The sequence below is a fragment of the Heterodontus francisci genome, chromosome 3, assembly GCF_036365525.1.
Source record: "Heterodontus francisci isolate sHetFra1 chromosome 3, sHetFra1.hap1, whole genome shotgun sequence".
Classification (NCBI taxonomy): domain Eukaryota; kingdom Metazoa; phylum Chordata; class Chondrichthyes; order Heterodontiformes; family Heterodontidae; genus Heterodontus; species Heterodontus francisci.
In genome coordinates this window covers 94,690,654-94,708,210 of record NC_090373.1, presented here as the reverse complement: position 1 = coordinate 94,708,210, position 17,557 = coordinate 94,690,654, and the positions used below count along the sequence as shown (strand labels likewise).

Genomic DNA, 17,557 nt, shown 5'->3' with positions numbered 1-17,557 from the left:
ATAATCCTTAATTCCCTTCGTACCCAAATATTTATCAATCTCTGTCTTGAATATACTCAACGACTGAGTATCTCTAGAATAGAGAATTCCAAAAATCCACAAACCTATGAGCAAAGATATTTCTCTTCATCTCAGTCCTAAATGGCTGACACCTTATTCTGAGACTGTGACCCCTAGTTCTAGACTCCTCATCCAGGGGAAACATCTCCCAGGATTGACCCTGTCGAGCCCCTTAAGAATTTTATGTTTCAGTGAGATCACCTCTCATTCTTCTAAATTCTGGGGAATGTAGGCCTAGTCTAATCAATCTCTCCTCATAGGACAATTCTCTTATCCCAGGAATCAGTCTAGAGAACCTTTGATGCACTCCCTCTAAGGCAGATATAGCCTCCTTAGGTAAGGAGATCAAAGCTCTACACAGTCCTCCAGGTGTGGTCTCACCCAAGCCCTATTTAAATATAGTAAGATTTCTTTACTCTCATACTCTAATTCCTTTGTAATAAAGGCTAACATACAATTTGCCTTCCTAATTGCTTGCTGTACCTGCAAGTTAACTTTCTGATTCATTTACAAGAACACCAAGGTCCTTCTGAATACCAATATTTCCCAGACTGACATAATTTAAAAAATACTCTGCTCTTTTATTTTTCCTACCAAAGTGGGTAACTTCACATTTCTCCACATTATATTCCATCTGCCATGTTCTTGCCCATTCATATAATCTGTCTAAATCCCTTTGCAGCTTCTTTGCATCATCCTCACAGCTTACTTTCCCACCTAACTTTGTATCGTCAGCAAACTTGGATATATTACATTCGGTTCCCTCATCTAAATCATTGATATAGATTGTAAACGTTGAGGCCTGAGCAATTATCCTTGCAGCACCCTGCCAGTTACAACCTGCCAACCCAAAAATGACTTGTTTATTCCTATTCTCGGTTTTCTGTCCGTTTACCAATTCTCAATCCATGCTAATATATTGCCCTCAATTCCCTCAACCCTACTTTTTTGCAATAACCTCTTGTACTGCACCTTATTGAATGCTTTTTGAAAATCCAAATACACTACATCCAGTGGTTCTCCCTTATCTGCCCTGTGGGTTACAACTTCAAAAAACACAAACAGAATTGTCATACATGATTTCCCTTTCATAAATCAGTGTTGATTCTGGCTAATCATGTTGTGATTCTCTAAGTGGTGTGTTACCATTTCCTTAATAATAGATTCTAGCATTTTCTTGATGACTGATGTCAGGCTAACTGGCCTATAGTTCTGTGTTTTCTCTCTCCCTCCTTTCTTGAGTAGTAGGTTTACATCTACTACTTTCCAATCCATGGGGATTGTTCTCAAATTTGGGAAATTCTGGAAGATCAAAGCCAATACATCCACTATCTCTGCAGCTACTTATTTTAAAACCCAAGGTTGCAGGCTATCAGGTCTGAGGATTTGTCAACTTTTGGTCCTTTTATTTTCTCCAGTACTATTACTTGTATTTATATAGCTCCTTTAACATAATAAAACATCACAAGGTACTTCACGGAAACATTATGAAGCAAAATTGGACACTAAGCCACACAAAGCGATATTAGGGCAGATGGCAAAAAACCTGGTCAAAAAGGTATTGTCAGGTTCATCCATGGAGAAATTATGAACTATATAATGAACTTATAAAACAAACCCAAAAATAGACACTTTTCCTGAAAAGTAAGAGGGAGTCGAGAGGTCAGGTGACCTTATCCTGTACTGCCAATACACATGGAAACTGAAAGCACTCTGAGTCAATCTTCATGTCTGGACCAGCCTTGGAGAAAGTATTAACATGTAAACTGCCCATTCTGTGTTAATGGCTACCTCTCTTCAACAAATTAGATTAATAATGGCATGGCAGAGAAGATGTCTCCAAATTCAAACTCAAATGAATGGGTGTGAAAAACTCCACTTTATCAAAATGGAATGAAGATAGGTGACACCTAGACCCCACTTTCTAACAATGGCCCCACCATCAGACACCCTTCATGAGGACAATGGTAAAGAGATACCATGGTCACATGACAGAAACCAAGGCTCTGATAAGGAGCTTAATAAAAGTTTATGCCGGGCAGACAAAGGCAGAGCTGAGAGAGAGAGATTCCATCTGCTCCAGTGGAAGAAGAAGGACCCTGCCTAAGAATACCATCTTTAAACTACAAGTAGGTAGTGACTGGAAATGGCTTTGAACCTCCCTACCTGAGAAATTGCACCATGGTTTTCAACAGTGAACTGTGACTGAGATCCAACAAAACGAAGTGTGCAACAATGCATTTGCCCTCCTGAAACTTTCCAAGTTTTGTCTTCAGTGAACCCGGAAAAAGGAAAACAGACCTGAACTGTTTTAAAATCTTCACCCCGGGGAAGAATGCAAGGTTTGCAGTGAAAAACCATCAGACCTAAATGCATGTTATCTTTTAATCTCTATCTTTTTTGTGTTTGAGTGTGTGTGTGTGTCTGTGTGTGTGCGCGCGTGGGTGAAGTTGTGGATGTTTTCAAGTATTATATAATAAACATTTATCTTTCTTTAAACTTACGAGAAATCCTGTCATTTGTCTGTTTTTGACTATTAAAACACTAAGGGGTTAAAGCACATTTCTAATAAAAATGCAGTCAGTTGAGAGGTATAAAAGGAAAACCATCCTTATCATTTTTCACCTATCCATTACAGACTGGGGGCTCGTGAGCCAGAATCTGAAACACTGGATTAATCAAGTAATTTGGAAGCGGGGGCAATTTGATCGCTGATTGGAAAAAAAAATCTGCAGGTTTTCTCATATTACTTTTATTGTTCTAAAACACTTAAGACATGGCCATGTTCAGCTCCAAAGTATTTGTGGAACACGGAAAGTTAACTTGGGATGCATTAAATTCATTAAACACTGAGGACTTAAAAGCTGTAGCTAACCAGGTGGGAGTCACTTTGAGGCTGAGATCCTTAAAAACATTTTTTTTAAAAAATTCATTCATGGGATGTGGGCATTGGTGGCTAGACCAGCATTTATTGCCCATCCCTAATTGCCCTTAAGAAGGTGGTGGTGAGCTGCCTTCTTGAACCGCTACAGTCCATGTGAGGTAGGTACACCCACAGTGCTGTTAGGAAGGGAGTTCCAGGATTTTGACCCAGCGACAGTGAAGGAACGGCGATATAGTTCTAAGTTAGGATGGTGTGTGACTTGGAAGGGAACTTGCAGGTGGTGGTGTTCCCATATATTTACTGCCCTTGCCCTTCTAGTTGGTGGAGGTCGTGGGTTTGGAAGGTACTGTCTAAGGAGCCTTGGTGTGTTGCTGCAGTGCATCTTGCAGATGGTACACACTGCTGCCACTGTGCATCATGTGGTGGAGGGAGTGAATGTTTGTGGATGGGATGCAATCAAGTGGGCTGCTTTGTCCTGGATGGTGTTGAGCTTCTTGAGTGTTGTTGGAGCTCCACCCATCCAGGCAATTGGAGAGTATTCCATCACACTCCTGACTTGTGCCATGTAGATGGTGGAAAGGCTTTGGGGAGACAGGTGGTGAGTTACTCGCCGCAGGATTCCTAGCCTCTGACCTGCTCTTGTAGCCACGATATTTTTATGGCTACTCCAGTTCAATTTCTGGTGAATGGTAGCCCCTAGGATGTTGATAGTGGTGGATTCAGCGATATAATGCCATTGAATGTCAAGGGGAGATGGTTAGAATCTCTCTTGTTGGAGATGGTCATTGCCTGGCACTTGTGTGGCTGAAATGTTACTTGCCATTTATCAGTCCAAGGCTAGATATTGTCCAGATCTTGCTGCATTTCTGCACGGAATGCTTCAGTATCTGAAGAGTCGCGAATGGTGCTGAACATTGTGACATCCCCATTTCTGACCTTATGATTGAAGGAAGGTCATTGATGAAGCAGCTGAAGATGGTTGGGCCCAGGACACTACCCTTAGGAACTTCTGCAGTGATGTCCTGGAGCTCAGATGATTGACCTCCAACAACCACAACCATCTTCCTTTGCGCTAGGTATGACTCCAACCGGCAGAGAGTTTTGCTAGGGCTCCTTGATGCCATACTCAGTCAAATGCTGCCTTGATGTCAAGGGCAGTCACTCTCACCTCACCTCTTGAGTTCAGCTCTTTTGTCCATGTTTGAACCAAGGCTGTAATAAGGTCAGGAGCTGAGTGGCCTTGGCGGAACCCAAACTGAGCGTCACTGAGCAGGTTATTGCTAAGCAAGTGCCGCTTGATGGCACTGTTGATGACACCTTTCATCACTTTACTGATGATTGAGAGTAGACCGATGGGTTGGTAATTGGCCGGGGTGGACTTGTCCTGCTTTTTGTGTACAGGACATACCTGGGCAATTTTCCACATTACCAGATAGATGCCAGTGTTGTAGCTGTACTGGAACAGCTTGGCTAGGGGCGCGGCAAGTTCTGGAGCACAAGTCTTCAGTACTATTTCCGGAATATTGTCATGGCCCATAGCCTTTGCAGCATCCAGTGTCTTCAGCTGTTTCTTGATATTACGCATAGTGAATCGAATTGGCTGAAGTCTGGCATCTGTAATGCTGGGGACCTCAGGAGGAGGTCGAGATGGATCATCAACTCGACACTTCTGGCTGGATTGTTGCAAATGCTTCAGCCTTATCTTTTGCACTGATGTGCTGGGCTCCCCCATCATTGAGGATGGGGATATTTGTGGAGCCACCTCCCCCAGTTAGTTGTTTAATTGTTCACCACCATTCACGGCTGGATGTGGCCTGACTGCAGAGCTTAGATCTGATCCATTGGTTATGGGATCGCTTAGCTCTGTCTATCACATGCTCCTTATGCAGTTTGGCACTCGAGTAGCCCTTTGTTGTAGCTTCACCAGGTTGACACCTGATTTTGAGGTACACCTGGTGCTGCTCCTGGTATGCCCTCCTGCACTCTTTATTGAACCAGGGTTGGTCTCCTGGCTTAATGGTAATGGTAGAGTGTGTGATATGTCGGGCCATGAGGTTACAGATTAAGGTTGAGTACAATTCTGCTACTGCCCCACAACGCCTCATGGATGCCCAGTTTTGCATTGCTAGATCTGTTCGAAATCTATCCCATTTAGCATGGTGGTAGTGCCACACAACATGATGGAGGATATCGTCAATGTGAAGACAGGAGAATAGGAGTGAGAATGCAAGGGGCCCTCCACAAGTCAGGAAAGAGATGCAGAGGGTAGAAGACCTGTGTGTTCCCCCTGTAGTAAAGCAGGACACATGAAAGCCGACTGCTGAAAATTAAAGGGGAAGCCAGTGGGTTTTGTTGGGATTCACAAGGCCAGTCCAGGAAAGGGTGCCCTCAAATGTGGCAAGGCAGACCAGACCATGGCCCTAACCACAGTGAGTGACCCTTCTAGGAATACTGCTCTGGGTGCATTAGAAACTGACAAAATCCTGGAGGGTTACCGGGGGAAAGGTGTTCCCGTACCCCTCTAATAAGGCAAGCAAGTCAATTATACTGCTCAGCCGTACAGGGGCCACTCAATCCTTAATGCTGGGTAAAGGCATAACCTTCCCACCTGAGAGCTCAGAAAATGCAAAGATTCTAGTAAAAGGCATTGAAGGTGGGTACTTACCATTACCCTACATTAGGTCCACTTAGAGTGTGGCCTAGTCTCGGGACTGGTTACAGTAGAGATTTTCCTAGTCTGCCTGTGGCTGGAATAGATTTGCTGTTAGGCAATGATTTGTCTGGGGGTAGAGTGATAACCTCCCCAGTAGTCTTAGATGTCAAGTGAGGCCAGGGAGATGAACCAGTTACAGGAGGAAGTTCCTGGAATATTCCCTGACTGTGTAGTGACCAGGTCCATGGCTAAGCAAGCTCCACCATAGAGAGCTGAGCCAGTAATGCTCAGATGACCCAGAGGTCTAGTTGGCCAAAACCTTTTTTTTTAGGAGAAATTTAGGAGAGGAGAAGGTGGTATTCAGCAGATCCTGCTGGATTGAGACTCAGCAGGCAGACCACAACTTAAAAAGAATAGCACAGTCTGCCTGTTCTGAGGCAGAAGCAGAGATGGTGCCTGAATGCTATTACTTAAAAAACGGGATAGTAATGAGGAAGTGGAAACCTGCACAGCGACCTGCAGAGAAAGAGTGGACAGTGGCCCACCAAATTTTATTTTACCCCAAATAGCATACGGAAATCTTGAGGATTGCCCACAAAATCCCAATGGCTGGGCACATGGGTATCCGAAAGACCCAGGCCCAGATAAGCCAGCAATTTTATTGGCCTCAATTCCACAAGAATGTGGTTGATTTTTGTAGGACCTGCCCTACCTGCCAGGTTGCTGGGAAACCACAGCCTGCAATCAACCCCACGAATACCCATACCTGCTTTCAAAGAACCTTTGAGCAGAGTTCTGGTACATTGTGTGAGACCTTTACCTAGAACTAGGATGGGTTTTCAGTATCTCTTAACAATCATGGATATGACCACCCGATTCCCAGAGGCCATACCCTTGAGAAAAATCACAGCAGAAGCTGCGGTCAAGGGGCTGACCCAGTTTTTCACCCGCTATGGACTGCCCAAAGAGATCCAATCAGATCAAGGATCTAATTTTATGTTCTAGGTATTCCAAAGGTTATGCATAGCCTCAGCATCGAACAGCTAAAATCCTCAGCATACCACCTACGGTCACAAGGGGCTCTGGAGTGTTTTCACCAAACCCTGAAAACCATGATCAGAGCCTACTGCTGTAAGTATCCCCACAACTGGGATAAGGAGGTAGCTTTTCTGCTGTTTGTAACTCGAAATTCACCCAATGAATTGATAGCTTCAGTCTGTTTGAATTACTCTACGGGCATGAGGTGAGAGGTCCCCTTAAGTTGATCAAAGTAAAAATTCTAGATCAAAGGGAGGAAACCTCATTGTTAAATTATGCATCAGCCTTTCATGAGTGACTTTTTAAAGCATGTGCTGTGGCTAGGGAGCGCCTAAAAGCCTCTCAGCAGACATGCTGAGGCTCAGACATTTAAACCAGGGGATCAGGTGCTGGTGTTGTTGCCATTACAGGGTGAACCCCTGAAAGCAAGATTTAGTGGCCCATACTGTATGGCAAAAAAGATCAGTGAGATAAATTATTTGATTTATAGCCCAGACCAGAGAAAGAAACAACAACTGTGTCACATAATTATGTTAAATAAATATCATATTCAGGACTGTATGCTGGATAGTGAGAACAGTGGAGGATGGAGACAATAGTGAAGAGGAGCTAGGGGCAGAAGGGAGCCTGGAAAATTTTCAGATTGAACCCCCTACTGGTAATTAACCAACACAGAAATTTTAGGGAGACTAGAGACTAGATGGGGAGGCAGTGGTGTAGCAATAGAGCCACAGGCTAATGCTATGGGGACATGGGTTTGAATGCCACCATGGCAGATGGTGAATTTTGAATTCAATTAATAAATCTGGAATTAAAATCTAGTCTGATGGTGACCATGAAACCATTGTCGGTTATTGTAAAAACCATCTGGTTCACTAATGGCCTTTTGAGAGGAAATCTGCTGTCCTTACCTGGTCTGGCCTACACGTGACTTCAGACCTACAGCAATGTGGTTGACTCTTAAATGCCCTCTAGAATGACCTAGCAAGCCACTCAATTCAAGGGCAATTAGGGTTGGGCAATAGCTTGCACTAGCCAGAGATGCCCACATCCCACGAACGAATAAAAAAAAGTACTGAACTATTTAACTGATGAGCAGAGGAAAGGCCTAGCAACACTGCTAAAAGAGTTTGGGGAAGTGTGTAGAGATAAACTGAGTCGTACCTCTTTGACCATTCATGATTTGGATGTAGGGGAGACCCCACCTATTAAACAAAACCCATATAGCCTGAATACTAATTAATTGGCTCAAGTCCGAGAGGAGATTCAGTACATGCTAAACAGTGACCTAACTGAACTTAGTCAAAGCAGCTGGAGTTCACCTATTGTATTAATCCCCAAAACGGATAGATCAAAAAGACTCTATATTGACTATTGAAAGGTTAATGCAGTGATTCATACCTGATTCCTCACATCCAAGACTGTTTTGTCTGGGTAGGCAACTCTGCTTACATCAGTTACATTGATTTATTAAAAGGGTACTGGCAAGTTCCCATGAACACCTAAGCTGAGGAAATCTAAGGGCCCAGTTTACTTTTGCTAACCTTTTCCTTTTTACATACAGTTAGAAGCTTGCTAGTTTATTCTTTTTTCTCTTTATTAATTTCTTAATCATCCTTTGCTGAATTCTGTAATCCTGCCCATCCTCAGGGTTATTACTCTTTTTGGCAACATTATAAGCCTATTCCTTTAATTTAATACAATCATAGTTAAGGGAATGTATATTTGTTGCAAATTATAAACTAATTCTTTAAACTTTTGCCATAGCTTATCTACTCTCATACCTTTTGACGTCGTTTCCAAATCGTTAGCCAATTTGCCTCTCATACCTATTTAGTTTGTTTTGTTCAGATTTAAGACCTTAGTTTCTGAATTAGCTAAATAACTCTCAAACCCAATATAAAATTCCAACATATTATAATCACTTTTCCATAGTGGCTTCTTTACTACAAGGTTATTAATTGACCCTTCCTTTCTTATTGCATAATACTAGATCTAAAATAGCCTGTTCCTTAGTTGGTTCTTCGAAATACTGAACTGGAAAATTATCTTGCATACATTCCATGAACACATCCTCACACTATTACTGCAAATTTGGTCTTCCCAGAATATGTGAAGATTAAAGTCTCCCATGGTTACTCTACTACCCTTGTTACATGCATCTCTGATATCTTGATTTATACTCTGCCCGACACTACAACTACTGTTTGGTGCCTATAAATTACTCCCACCAATGTTTTCTGCCCCTTGTTGTTTCTGAGCTCTGCCAAAACTGATTCAACATCTTTATTTTCTGAACTAAGGTCCTTTCTCTCGACTGCCTTTGTCCCATCCATCATTATCAGGGCTACTGCCACTGCCCCCACCACCCACCACTCCTTTTTCATTTCGTCTATCTCTTCTAAAAGTTAAGTATCCTGGAATGTTTAGTTTTCAACCTTAGTCATTTGTAGTTTGGTTGGGATGTGTCCAATGTACCCTGTTTTTATTTGGAATGGGTGGGCGATTTGTTTAAGGGTGAAGCCCCTTTAAATTTTTTTGCATGGTCACACATGCACAGTAATTTAAAGGTTCAGACTTATGTGCGGCCTGCGTGGAGATTTCCTGCTTGCTGCATGGTTGCACAACTGCACAGTTTAAAGGAAACATTGGATGTGACTTAGATGGGTACATGGAGGTGATGCTTTCCCATAATATTGCTGCTCTTGTCATTCTTGGTCATAGAGGTAGCAGGGGAGGGGGTGCTGTCAAAGTAACCTTGGTGGGTTGCTGCAATACATGCTGTAAATCATACATACTGTAGCCATAGAATACACCAATAATAGTGGGTTTGAAATTGAATCCAAATGCAGGGACACAAATAAAAGCAAACTGCTTAGTCTTGTTGTTGCTCCCATCCAGGCGAGCTGTGAGAATTCGATCAGCTTCCTGACTTTAACCTTGGAGATGGTAGATAGACTTTGAAAGATCAGGAAGTGAACCGCTCATCACTAAGTGCCCAGCTTCTATTTTGCTCTTGCCATGGTGTTCATATGGCTGGTCCACTTCAGCTTATCCTCAATAGTGACTTTCAGATAGTTAATGGTGGAGGACTCAATGATGGTGGTGCCATTGAAGATCGGGTGGATGTTGCGGGGGCGGGGAGAACAGATGCTTGAGATGATCATTACCTGGCAATTATGTAGTTAAATAGTTGGTTACACGATTATTTTCCTGAGAAGAAGGTGTTAAGAAATAAATGCTAGAGAAGATGATGCCCAAGAACACAAAGATAACATAGGTTAAAATAAACTGTTCTTACCTTTGAATGTTTGGAACTAGCGTGTAGTGTTATGTTTGCTTTGTCTTGACAGGATAAATTAGAAATGGGTGAGTACCAGGATTTGTTGACTCAGTCTCTTCTTGCAACAAATCATGTTCAAGACTGCGCAATCATCAATTTGAAAAATGTCTCAGTGGTGACAGCCTCGAAAGGATTCAAAGTAAGAATGTTGCATTTGTTAGATTTTTGATGATGAGTTCACTACCTTCAGCTTGTAATGTTGTTTTGGTGATCAAGAGAATAAATCTCTTGTTCCAACAGGGGCAGATTAACTGCCCCTAAATGGTGTGTGATTCTTTAGGATTCTCATGAGGTGCCGATATGGAACCATTCACTGGCGCATTCGGGAAATCTATCTATTTCCCAAATGTGCCAGTTCACCCTGGGTTTCAGTGTAATGCTAAGCTGCATGAGGATTAGAAATGGCTTAGGAAGAGGTTACTGGCACCTGTGCAACCAACTGATTCCCAAATTGTGTCTATGACAACAGGCTCCACCCCTTTATTGCAGATTGAAAAGCACACAACCAAGAAAGTGTGCTCTCTGTCACTGCAGCATTAAAAGGGCCTAGCCGCAGGATGAGATCAAAAGAGACACCTCAGGCTTTAATGGCCATGTACACATGATCAAAACTGGGTATAAGAATAATGAAGATGCAACAAAATTAGTATGGTTTATTGTGCTTTGTTACCAATTCATTCTTAAAAACAAGGGAGCAAACCAAGGGCACCACACAGCATGTAAAGCCGAAACCTCTTTATATTTACAGTTTGTGTGTATGTGGCTAGATTAATATTCAATGTGTAGGGTTGTATTAGTATGACATGAAGGTGAGATGTGGGTTGGTATGAAATAAACTGACTCTTACTGCTATTTCTGAGTGTAGTTTTATTTACACTGTAAAGCTGCAGAGAGTGTTATTGTATTATGTGAAGAAGAAAACATTTGCTCTGAGTCTGTTTCATACATCCATTATGTCTTCTGGTTCTGCAAGTATAATCCAATTTTGTTTTGTTTTTATTTTCTTTTGGCATTTAGGTTCACATGAGCTTTGTACCAGTTGATTTAGTTTATTTTTAATCCCCAGCTTAACTACTGCTGCCAATATGACTCCTAGTGTGTCACCCTAAAACTATGAAATACTTGCGACAGAGCTTTGGACAAGTTGGCATTTATGGCGTGTGGAGGATAGGAGCCCAGCAAGAAGAGCACTGAATAATAAAGCCTGGGTGTGACCAGGGCATAGAACCATAGTTAAGGTACAGCACAGAAGGAGGCCATTCAGCTCGTTGTGTCCATGCCAGCTGAAAAAACTAGCTGCCCAATCTAATCCCACCTTCCAGCACCTGGTCCATAGCCTTGCACGTTGCAGCACTTCATGTATAAGATTTTAGTGGCAGAAGAGTAGTGTTTGCCAGAAGTGCCAAGCAGATGAGTCATCTCCATCTCCTCATGAGCTCCTGGCATCACAGATCACTGTCTTCAGCCAATTTGATTCAGTCCGCGTGTTGTCAAAAAACGGCTGAGCACATTGGTACAGCAAAGGCTATGGGCTCCAATAACATCCAGCTGTAGTGCTTAAGACTTGTGCTCCAGAACTAGCCACATCTCTGGCCAAGCTGTCTGAGTATGCCTACAACTCTGGCACATACTTGACAAAGTGAAAAATTGCCCAGGTTTGTCCTGTCCACAGAAAGCAGGACCAACCACCCCGCCAGTCTACTTTCAATCATCAGCAAAACAATGGAAGGTGTCGTCAACAGTGCTATTAAATGGCACCTACCAATAGCCTGCTCACCAATGTTCAGTTTGGATTCTGCCAGGACTACACAGCTCCTGGCCTCATTACAGCCTTGGTCCAACCATGGATAAAAGAGCTGAATTCCAAAGGTGAAGTGACAGTGACTGCCTGCCCTTGACATCAAGGTAGCATTTTCATTTGATTGAGTGTGATATCAAGGAGCCCTAGTAAAATTGAAGTCAATGGAAATCAGGGGGTAAACTCTACACTGGCTTGAGTCATACCGAGCACAAAGGAAGATGATTGTGGTTGTTGGATGCCAATCATTTCAGCCCCAGGACATCGCTGCAGGAGTTCCTCAGGGCAGTGACCTAGGCCCAAATATCTTCAGCTGTTTCAGCAATGACCTTCCCTCTATCATAAGGTCAGAAGTGCAATGTTTGCTGATGATTGCACAATGTTCAGTTCCATTCACAACTTCTCAGATAATGAAGCAGACCTTGGCCCGCATGCAGCAAGACCTAGACAACATTCAGGCTTGAACTGATAAGTGGGAAGTAACATTCATGCCATACAACTGCCAGGCAATGACCATCGCCAAGAAGAGAAAGTTTAAACACCTCTCCTTATTTTCAATGGTATTACCATTGCTGAATATTCCACCATCAACATCATTGACCAGAAACTTAACTGGATAAGTCACATCATTACTATAGCTACAAGAGCAGGCCAAAGGCTAGGTTTTCTATCTGGGTAACTGATTCCTGACTCCTCCAAGCCTGTCTACAATCTACAAGGCACAAATCAGAAGTGTGATGGAATACTCTCCACTTGCCTGGATGAATGCAGCTCCAACAACATTCAAGAAGCTTGACATTATCCAAGACAAAGCAGCCTGCTTGATTGGCACCCCATTCACCACATTAAACATTCACTCCTTCCACCACTGGTGCACAATGGCTGCAGGGGTCAGCAACATGTCTAAACGGACACCAGTATCCGTGGTAAATGATTGAGGTCCGTGACTGGTAATTTCAGGGACAAGAAATTTCCCATTGGCTTCTTCTTTCCGACCAGAGCGGCTGTAAAAAAAAAATCGCATTGTCTGTTTCACAGCTGACAGCTGCTGAGAGAGGGAACAGTGCTTCTGAACTTCGGACAGCTTCATCGTTTTCCATAGATTCTAAATTTTTTTTCAAAGCCCGCCAGAAAACCCCAAAGCTGAAGTTCGAAAACTGCTGTTCCCACTCTCAGCAATGGTCAGAGAGAGGGAAAGATGGGGGGGAGGGGGGGAGGTGACGGTGGGGGGGGGGGGAGGAGAGATAGAGAGGAGGGAGAGAAAGGGTGAGGGGGGTGAGAGATAGAGGGGAGGTAGAGAGCGGGTGAGAGACAGAGAGGAGGGTGAGAGAGAGAGGGAGAGGGGGGCAGAAAGAAAGAGGGGGCAGAGATAGGGGAGAGAGGGGGGTAAAGAGAGAGAGGTGGGGGTGAGGAGGGGAGAGAGAAAGAGAGGGGTGGGAGAGAGAGAGAGGGTGAGAGAGAGAGGGAGGGGCATGGAGAGACAGGACAGAGAGAGAGTGAGAGGGGGCAGAGAGAAAGAGGGACCAGGGTTGGGGGGAGAGAGAGCCGGAGTGACACAGAGGGGGGAGCGACACGGGAGGGATGACACAGAGTGGGGGGGGTACGGCACAGAGAGAGGAGGAACAACACAGGGAGGGGAGGGAACAATACAGAGAGGGGGGACACAGGCAGGGAGGATGAGAGAGGCAGAGAAAGAGACAGACAGACAGAGAGAGGAGGGAGAGAGCGCGATCAAGATTACTCCTGACAGATGAACACCTATCCAGCATACTCTGCATTGCTACAAGAAGTGTGCAAGCAAAAGAGAATGCTAGTTATCTCACTAAATCAGGTCCAACATAGTGATGAGAAGTCAATAAATTAGTCTCGTCATTAAAAGCTTCTTCACAAAAATGCACATTTGTTGTTGTTTTGATTAATAGTAAGATAAATTTTTAATGCCTCTATCTTTCTGAAATTGTCTCAGCGGCCCCCTATGTAAGACAAGAATTGTAATGTGACCCCCAAATGAAAAGGTTGGACACAACCACACACCGCCCCCCCCACCTTCCCCACCTCTCCCTGTCTCCCTCTTCTCTCCCTTTCTCTCTTTCCCCCATCTCCCTTCTCTCTCTGTCTCTCTCCCCTACTCCCTAGCAGCTAGATTATTTTAAAACACAAGTTTAAAGGTTTGTGTTTTGTATTTTAAAATGGCAAAAGTCACTTTGGGAATGTCTCGATTTCTACACTCCATCATGCATTACTTTCACTTGGGACACAAACTCAGTGACATGTTGAAAGTTGCTGGACTTTTACTTCTGTATAAATGTCGCAATTCTGCTGCTATCCATTTGGAATCACATTGTTCCAGAACTTGTATTAAGGGGAAAACTGGCAAGAAATCCAAGGAATCCAGAAGTCAGTATTGTTAAGTTCCTCATGCATACAAGAGTACGGTGTAATGGGACTGAGCACTTTTTGCAAAAACAGGATGCTACTTACCCATATACAATAGTTAGTAAATACAATGTAATGGATAGCTTTAATAAACAATCTATGATGAACTGTCTACAATTCCTTAACAAAATCCATGCTGCATTTGCAGTTTTAAAAACTGTCGGGAAAATATATTAAAAATTTTATTATGTTTCAATGACCATGTTAGAGGTCATTAACTGATTTTTTTGCTGCAAATTGGATTAAAGACAAGTTTTCTATGTCAAAGATCATTAACTTCAATGTGCATCATTTACTATCTAGTTTGAGGGCAGATCACCTAAGTGGCCAATATCATTTGAAAGTTATCTGTATCATATAACTATATTGTGTTAAAAGCATACCTTTGCTAACAGGTAAGAGATTTGGGTTGGAGATAAATTGGTTAGTCTGGAGTACAATCTTACAGATAGTGATTAAACATTTTATAACAATAATACATGCGGAACAACTGCTCAACCTATTGCAGAAAAGTTTTTTGTTAATAATTATCTTGTCAGAGCTGAATTGGAATTGACAGTGATAGGCTGAGATATAGACATAAGTGAATTTAAGAGAATCTCCTTATTTGGAGGAACTGAAGGGTGTTCTTTATTTGCAATTGTGTTTATCTAATTTTAGCACCAGCTTTGATGAGCAAATGACATTTTGTCTGTCAGAGATTCTGTTGTTTCTGTATTTTAGAATCCAGGACATAGTTTAACAGCTTGTTAAGATGGATAAACTAGCCTTGGCTACCTACTGTTAATCTCTCTGTCCCTGCCTGTCCCACTTTGCTTTTTCTGTTGTCACGAAACTGTATTTTTTTCTCCTCTGTTTGAAACAGTGTGCCTTTAAGACAGAGAGAGAAGTTAGATTTCTGAGAACAGTGTGCCACAGCTGCATTTGTTACCTAGGCAACAGCAGGAGAGTGAGGAGGTCACATGGTATAATATTTCAATTTAACTGTGTGGAAAAACCAGCTGAATCCAGTTTTTGAGAGACACCAGTGAAGTGTGCTTACTGAAGAAAAGAGCTGTCTATTTCTCTCAGCAGAAATTCTACAATGAGCTACAGGCCATGTTAATTGCCTAAGGAGGAAAAAAACCCTTTGAAAAGGTTATTTGTATTACTGGAGGTAGCAAAATTCCTTTTCTTAACTTCCAATTTAAGAGTCTTTGCTTCAAGATTGACTTTCTCTTGACTGATTGTGTTTGCTGGAATTCGCAGTAAAGTTTCGACTGAGAGACTGTCAGTTTTAAAATCCAAGTGAACCGATTGCTGTACTTCTTTTTTAAAGAACTGTTTGATGCCTGCTGTGCCCAAGTGCTTTGAATGCCTATCTACTAAGATACTGTTTCATCAAATCCACGTGGAGACTTCGAGTGGCATTTTATTATTTTTTCACTAGGATACCTCACCCATCAGGAACATAACCCACAAAGACTAACAACCCAGTTATTTATTTATTCTTAAGAAACAGCTAATTGTTAAAACATCATTTTTAAAAAATGGTTAACCATTGATTTTTGAGTGTATGTGTGTGAGTAGGGGAGTTAGATTAAAATAAGAAGTTATAAGGTCTTTAGACATAGGTTTATCTTAATTGTGTTTAAGATTTAGTTTTAATAAATAGTTAATTTGTTGTTGTCTAAACATACTTGGTTTGTCTGTTTTATTCTGGGGGTTACTAGAGTGTTTAATTTGGCTGTTTTCTGGTTAGGTGGGAAAAAATTAATAATATGCTGCGACTTGAGGAATGATGGGACTGAATTGACAGTGCATTGCTCCCGCCTCAGTCGTAACACTGTACATGACTCTTCTGAAGTACTATCTGCTCCATCCTATAAAATTCTCCTGATTTGGAGATCACTGCCCTTTTGTTGGATGTCTTCAGACAGATATTACAAGCAGGTGGAGAAGTTGCACAAACATTGACCATCGTGGGTTAACTTGTCTTGTGATAGTAGCAGTGTGAGAAATGGTCTGTCTACCTATTGCTGATTTTTCTACTGTCTCACCTCAATAACCACAATAACAATCCTCTTCTTGAGTTTCATGGTTTATTGGATGAATTTGCACTCCTGAGACAGTGTGACCCCACAGAGGTCATCTGATAAGGTCCATCTACCACCCCGTAACATGGTGTAGCTAGCTCTATTCTGTCAACAAAAGTAATTGGCATTGCATACTATTTTGCTTGCTAGCTAGCTAATACAGTTGTGCTGCTCTTCATTGATATTTGTACGCTTAGCTACTTTATTTACAGGCAGAAATGTGTTTTAAATTGGACTGTGTTTTGATGGAATTAGATTGGCTATACACTTCAAATACAGATTAATTGCCCCCATGTCCGTGGCTGAGTCAATAATTTTGTCAAAAGTCTATCTATATGATGAACTGCAGCGAAGCATGGGAATACCACTACCTGCTGGTTCCCCTCCAACTGACACACCACTTAGAAATATATCAGTATTAGCAAGAAGATTGTATTGGAGAAATTAATGGGGCTGAAAGTTGATAAGTCTCCAGGACTTTATATTCTACATCCAAGAGCGTTGAAAGAGGTAGCTATGAAGATAGTGGATGCATTGGTGATCATCTTCCAAAATTCTACAGATTCTGGAGCGGTTGCTGCAGATTGGAAGGTCGCGAATGTCACCCCACTATTTAAGAAGGGTGGGAGAGAGAAAACAGGGAATTACAGACCTGTTAACCTTACATCAGTCATTGGGAAAATGCTAGAATCTATTCTAAAGGATATGATAAATGGACACTTGGATAATATGATCTGATTGGGCATAGTCAACATGGATTTATGAATGTGAAATCATGTTTAACAAACCTGTTGGAGTTTTTTGAGGATGTTATGAATACAATTGAGAAAGGGGAGTTGGTGGATGTAGTTTACTTGGATTTTCAGAAAGCTTTTGATAAAGTCTCCCACAGGAGATTGGTTAGCAAAATTAAAGCAGGTAATATACTAGCATGGATTAAGAATTGGTTAACAGACAGAAAACAGAGAGTAGGAATAAACGGGTCATTCTCACGCTGGCAGGCTGCGACTAGTGGGGTACTGCTAGAGAGATCAGTGTTTGGGCCCCTTGCTGTTCACAAAATATATCAATGATTTGGATGTGGGGACCAAATATAGTGTTTCCAAGTTTGCGGATGACACAAAACTAGGTGGGAATGTGTGTTGTGAGGAAGGTGCAAAGCGGGTTCAAGGGGATTTGGACAGAGTGGGCAAGAACGTGGCAGATGGAATATAATGTGGAAAAATGTGAGATTATCCAGGAGGAATAGATGTGCTGAGTATTTCTTAAA

The 17,557-nt window shown here is 42.3% G+C and overlaps 1 protein-coding gene across 3 annotated transcripts in view; it reads left to right on the top strand.

The window, feature by feature from the left end:
• pfn4 (profilin family member 4) overlaps window positions 1-17,557 on the top strand; it is a 28,540-nt gene that overhangs the window by 4,649 nt on the left and 6,334 nt on the right. For 2 of the 3 annotated variants that reach the window (XM_068024751.1, XM_068024761.1), the window contains exon 2: window positions 9,989-10,117. In XM_068024751.1, coding sequence (XP_067880852.1) covers window positions 9,989-10,117 — 129 coding nt within the window. Of the gene's footprint in view, window positions 1-9,963; window positions 10,118-17,557 lie in introns of all 3 variants that reach the window. The other variant, XM_068024765.1, reaches the window with a different exon arrangement.